Source organism: Asparagus officinalis, chromosome 3, assembly GCF_001876935.1.
Source record: "Asparagus officinalis chromosome 3, Aspof.V1, whole genome shotgun sequence".
Classification (NCBI taxonomy): Eukaryota; Viridiplantae; Streptophyta; class Magnoliopsida; order Asparagales; family Asparagaceae; genus Asparagus; species Asparagus officinalis.
Window position 1 is genome coordinate 47,143,797 of NC_033796.1, and position 6,233 is coordinate 47,150,029.

Below are 6,233 nucleotides of genomic sequence, written 5' to 3' on the forward strand. Positions count from 1 at the left end.
GGTGAAGTTCGTCAATGAAAACAAAGTTTGTCATCAGACTTAAAGCTCGTCAGTGAAGACAAGGCTCATCAAAAGGAAAGTCACAAGACTTGCTATGCAGTTGAACTCAGCTATCAAAGACAAAGTTCGTTAGTGAAGACAAAGTTCGTCAAACAAAATCAGTGAAAACAAAATTCATTAGAAGAAGCTATCAAAGTTTACCTTATAAGATGAACTTCTCTGCGTATCGAGGCTCGTCCAATTTGATGAACTCCGTGTCAATCAAAAACGAGGCTCGTCGTCCACATAAAATTTAGTTGTAACGGCTCCGAAGACTTAGTCAGCCACGTGGGCTAATCTTCAGGAACACGTTACGACGCGCGCTGATTTAGAGGAGACAGTTACGCCCCTCTACCCGTGATATTAGCACGTCGGTTACGTGCTTAAACCCTATAAATAGCTATGGATGGCTACAGAGAAAAGGGTTCAGACTTTTAAACTTTTGGCAATCATCAGAAATCAGAGCTCCTGCGTAGAGATCTGGAATTCGAACCTTGATTCTAGCATTCTAACGAACGTCAGAAGCTTCAGCAATCTTGTTCTGGTCATCAACGGGAGGCAATCTCAACTCAAGCATCGAGGGAAGCATCCTTTCGCCACTAAGAGCCCACGTTAAATAAGGAGGAGCTGAATTAATCTTCTATTCATATGTAATCGAGAGAGAGTATGAGCGATTGCAAGGGATTCGTACCAAGTGATCGAACCCAGTTTTCTTAAAACAAGAGAATCAATCAATCTTCAATTTTTTGACCCTACATTAGTAGATATATTTATTCAAATAAATTAGATAATAAGGGTATAAAAGTGCTATAAAATATAATGATAAAAATAACTTGGTTGATCCATTTACAAAACCTCTAGCAGGAGAGGTAGTAAAGATGACATCAAGTGAAATAGGGCTAAAACCATATATTTGAGATCACCAAAAATGGTAACCTAACCACTTACTAAAATTGAACTAGTTAAAAGGTTTAAATGAGTAATAATAAGTTTCTTAAAGTGATCAATTGATATTAACCATTAAGCCTAAGAAGATGAAGTCAATATCAAGAGGATCAGTTATACTCTTTATGAAATTCTAATACATTAATGCCAGTGTTTAAAGTAATAAAAAATACATTGTAGACATTTCACCTATCTGAACATAGAAGTGGTGCCGCTTCCTACAAGAGTCAAAGGTTTGCTCTTTAGAGAATTTATGAAGTTTTGTTTGCTAATGGTCAATTTCCGTTCAAATGCCTTCTAAATTTGAACTTGTAGAAAGGCTGAGGTACATTGTAACAATGATACAAATAATGTTTAATGTTTTGCATTATAAATGCCGCCAACCAGATTGTGTCAACATCATAGCATTAGGGACACTCTGTATTAACTAATCCGATGTCTTTTCTTCAAATGGCCGAACTCTCACAAAGAATGCGATACTTAGGGGTGACAGTAGTGGAAGTAGCTAGTATGAAATGGATTGGGCACTTACCTGCATGATTCGGCCCATGTTTCTTTCCTCCATGAGAAAACACTGCTCAGTGAGACAATGTAGTCAAGTCAATAGCAGCCAGAGCAAAAGATTGATTGATATATGGTGACAGTTCGCCTTCTTGTGCCAACATCTCCATACTAAATAGATTTTGAAATTCTGCCGCAAGTGGTTGAAAAGCTTGGGTGCCCCCCAAACGGCTCTTCTCTAAACAGCTCTTCTCTAGCAATGTATAGCTTGAGTAAGCACAAGGCCAGAACAGTGCTAAAATATTAATTCTCATCGAAATAAGATATTAGTATATGTACGACATTCTCTAGTTCTATCATAAATAGTAATTAGTTTAATGCTAAGACAACTAAAGAGTTTGATAGAACTTTAGTGTGTTTAGGCTAAATAAGGTTTAAATTGAACGATACCTCTACTATGTATATTTATCTCATTTTGTACACTTTGCATATTATTTTAAATAAACAATATGTTAATTTAAAAAATTATTTTTCCAAACCATTGTATTTTAAAATTTTATTTTTCCAAACAAAGTGGGAAATTGTTAGTACTTGTTTGTAAAAACAATATAGTCCCAAATCGAATATTTGAGCACTCTTTTCGAGGTTTAAAAGTATTTAATTATTGAGCTTTAAACTTCTAAATTTGTGTGCGTGTAGCGCATATAATGCGTGATTTTGACGCGATGATTAGATGCACTTAGCACTTTGCATGCTTTTTGTTGTTGTCCGATTACTGTAATTGTTTACTATATGTTTTGACTTATTCTTACTTATTGTTGTTGTTGCTGTTATTTAATTTTTGGAATTATGAAAAAAGCTAAAAGACAAATGACTGTTGGAAAATCTCTATTTTTTAGTATTGAAAAATGACTATTTTTTTGAAGGGGTGTTTTGGAAATTTATGACTATTGAAGATATTTTTTTTCAATCATGTAAATAGTCTTTGATTTCAAACATCAAACTTCACTTTTTTTCTCAAACTTCTCTCTCAAAAAAATCTACAATCCTACAAACTTATTTTATAGGGAATTAGTAGAAAATTCCAGGTTTGCTTTCTAGAATTTTCATAATCTATTATTTTCTGGTTAGATAATTCGCTTAACCTACAACAAACTTAGATTGATAAATGGGGCGCATATTAGTTTGGATAGAGTTTTTAAGGATGAGAGGGAGAAGGAAGTGGAGGTTTACAATGCTAACCCTCCTAACATTGTGTTTGTTTACACTTTTTAATAGCACTGGGAGGGGAGGCGAGGGATGAAAATTTGAAAATTCATTCACTTTCTCAACTCTCTAAAAATGGATGGATTAGGAGGGGAAGGGAGGGGTTTCATGGAATTTCTTGAAATTTAAATATTGCCCTATATATATGAGAAAACCAAAAGGTGTTCTATCTAATTTTATTAAAAGGATATATTGGTCAAGTAGCTTCTCTCGCCTTCCCATCCTCTACTCCAAACAAAACAGTGTATTCTCCCACCCATAGTTGTCTATCCAAACACAAATAAATACATTTCATCTTTTTTCTTTCCACTCCCTCCCCTTAGGTTTAAGCCAACCACTCCCGTCCCCTCCTCTTATTTGTATCCAAGCTGACCGTAAGGGAAATGATCTTTACGCCCCAAATTTTGCCTCATTATTATTACTAACAAGTCCTATTCACCAATTGACCTGATACGGTCCATGATATTAGCCACCACCTGCTTTGATTCCTTGAGCAGTTCGATGCTCTTCTTCAGCCTCTCCCTCTTGCTCGCAATAGCTGGAGATTCCTCCAGCATCTTCTCGATTCCATTAGCGCTCGTCCCGACAACTTCGTTAACCATTTCAAGCTCCACTTCATCCTCAACAAGCACTTTCAGGCAGCGGAGAACGTGCAGTGCAAGTTCATCTGCAAGCCTCAAAACAACAATCTTCCAGTATACTGTCAGCCTCATCCTCATGTCGAATGCCTGCTCTACTATTGAATCACTGTATTGCCTCAGGTGCTCGATTTCAACTTCACCAAAACCATTCAGATATATTTTTGACGGCTTTTTAGACTTGTTGATTACCTCCCTTAAATTTTCTTGCATTGATGGCTTTTTAGTCTTGTTGATTGCCTCCATAAAACTTTCTTGTTGTTCCATCAGCTCCTTCCAGGTTTTCATGTAATCGGGATTGAGAGTGAAATCGGCAATGGTCTCCATCTCAATCATCTCCTTCACAGCCTAAGGGAAAAAAACATTGCAGCCTAGCTTAACCAAACAGAAGAGAAATGTTACTTTCAGGATATAAAAATTATACCTGTAATGATCTCTTCTTCATCTTCTCAATAATATTGTGAGAAGCCCTGCGAATTGGCAACTGAAGCTGGGGATAATTATCAGAGTACTTCATCAGCAACTTAAGCACAATATCATCGAGATAGCCCCAAACTTTGGTCATAAACTCAATTGGCGTATCAGAAATGTGCTTTAGTTTCCTTCGCAACAGAGTTATGAAAGCACTCCTCGACATAAAATTGGGAAGCCCGATCCCATTGGACTCCTCCAACACCTTAATCTCATCGATCAGAAACTCTTTCTGTGAAGTCGGACACTCTGAAGGCAACTCCTTTGAGTACTTGAAGAGCATATCTGCAAGCCGAGCCCTGCCATGCATTTGTTCATTAGAATCATCATCATATTCTCCTCTGATCAGTATGTTTCGTAAAGACTCTTTTGCAGAACTGAGCATATGAATGAATGCCCTTATCGCATCACCAAAAGATGTAGGATTCTGTGGCATTTGGTCAAGTTCAGTTGTATTTCGGTTTAGTTTCTCATTGATTTTATTGGCAATGTCAGGCAAGCATCTTGAAATGCACGCCGCCTGTATCTGCATCAACTTCTGAGCAAGAACAGGAATCCCAACCATCGACTTATCAATCTTTGACAGCAATGGATCCGATGAAAACAGCCTGGTCTCCTCCTCTCGAGCCTGATCATAGGACTCCTCTCCAATCCGATTCCTAACACAAACATATCCAAGCTGAATGTTCACAGCATTGACGGTCACCTTTTCAAGCAACCCTTGAGGAGCCATGTCAGCTTTGGTAACCACTGCCAGTGTTCTCTCCCCAGTCCTATCGACTTTCTGAGACATCAAGATCGATTCACAAGTGGTGAAATCGACAGTGGCAGATAAAACATTCAGAATTATGCTTTCTTGGGGACAGATGTATTCTCTTATTATGGAGGCAATCTGTTCATAAATGTCATCAGGCTGCCCATGAACAGGGACTCTAGTGATCCCAGGCAAATCGACCATTGTCAGATTAGGGACTCCACTCTTCTTGACGACAAGAGTAAGGGGAGTGCTACAGATTCCTTTGCCAGATCCAGCAATCTCTTCGGTTGCAGCATTGATTGCATCAGCAACAAATTCCTCAGAGGTGGGCACTGTCTTGTTTCTGTACTCGAGTTGAAGCTTGGGCGTCGAGAGCGTTGGATGATCTTGAAGGCGCATTGTTAAGGGAACGCGAGTGCAAATCCCTTGGCCTCGAGGGACGCTGATGCCAGCGAGGGATTCTAGGACACTGGATTTGCCACTGGATTGATCACCAATGACTACGATGGTTGGCAGTTGGATTCCTTCTTGCATGAGTTTCAGGTGTCGGAGACGGTCGATGGCGTCGAGGAGAGGGCGAATGTGCTCGTCGTAGGAGTTGGCGAGGGCCGACATCTTCTGCTTGTTCTTCATTGCGGTGGCTTGCTTTAAGAGACTAGTACAATTCTTGTTACGATCTGTTTTCAACTTGAGTTCTGAGCCGTGATCGATAATCTATTTTCAATTCACAAAAAAATTATCATATAAAACAAGAGATTGGAATCCATGAAAAAGAGAGTGCTCTATTTTCATATAAAATCAAAACAATCCAAGAGATGCCATCTCCAAGAAATCTCGAAGAACTTAGGCCCCATTTGGCATGCAAGGGGTTAAGAGAAGGGTTACGAGGGTTTAACCCTACGTTTACTATCCAAACAGATTAATTTGGTCAAACGGTTAACATATCCTTTACAATAATTAAAGTTAGTTAACCTTCATTTAGATGGGGATAATAAATCCTTTACAATAATCAAAATCTTATCATTTAAATCATAATTCGTGAATTAAATTATATGCTCTGCATGGGGGCGAGCATTCCAAGCACTCAGAATCCTCCATCATCAACAAATTCGAGATAAAGAACAGATTTTAATTTGATGAGTAAAAGCTCGTACCTGCGATCACAAGCGACGGCGACGGTGAGAGTACCGGCGATCGAGATGGAGTCTACGTCGAAGGCATCGGCGATTGCATCCACGCCATTGATTCTAACCTCAGGCGCCAGCGGTAGAGTCACCGCCCTATATATTCTCTCTCTGATCACTAGCAAGCTTGCTGCTTTTGTTCAGTAGTTCTCTTTTGCTCTTGCTTTTGCTCAATAGCGCTTTTGCTCAATAGCTTTTGCTTTTGCTCAATAGCTTTTGCTCTTGCTGCTTTTGTTCAATTGTTTTTTTGCTTTTGCTTTTGTCCGATAGCATCTTGCTTTTGCTTTTGTTGCTCTATCGACCGTCTCCGACACCTGAAATATGGGCATGCTTGGTACTAAGAATAAATTTTGTGCTTGGTAGTAAGGTAGTACAATCCCCTCCACTCATTCAAATGGGGGACCATATTCACATGGGTTGAGGAGTACACGG

General features: G+C 39.0%; 1 protein-coding gene across 1 annotated transcript; it reads right to left on the reverse strand.

The window, feature by feature from the left end:
• LOC109834027 (dynamin-related protein 4C-like) lies at window positions 2,896-6,001 on the reverse strand. Its single transcript, XM_020401911.1, has 3 exons — window positions 5,772-6,001; window positions 3,814-5,331; window positions 2,896-3,737 (listed from the first exon to the last, which is right to left on the reverse strand). Exons 2-3 carry the CDS (start codon window positions 5,248-5,250, stop codon window positions 3,183-3,185), a joined length of 1,992 nt encoding a protein of 663 aa, XP_020257500.1. The 5' UTR covers window positions 5,251-5,331; window positions 5,772-6,001; the 3' UTR covers window positions 2,896-3,182.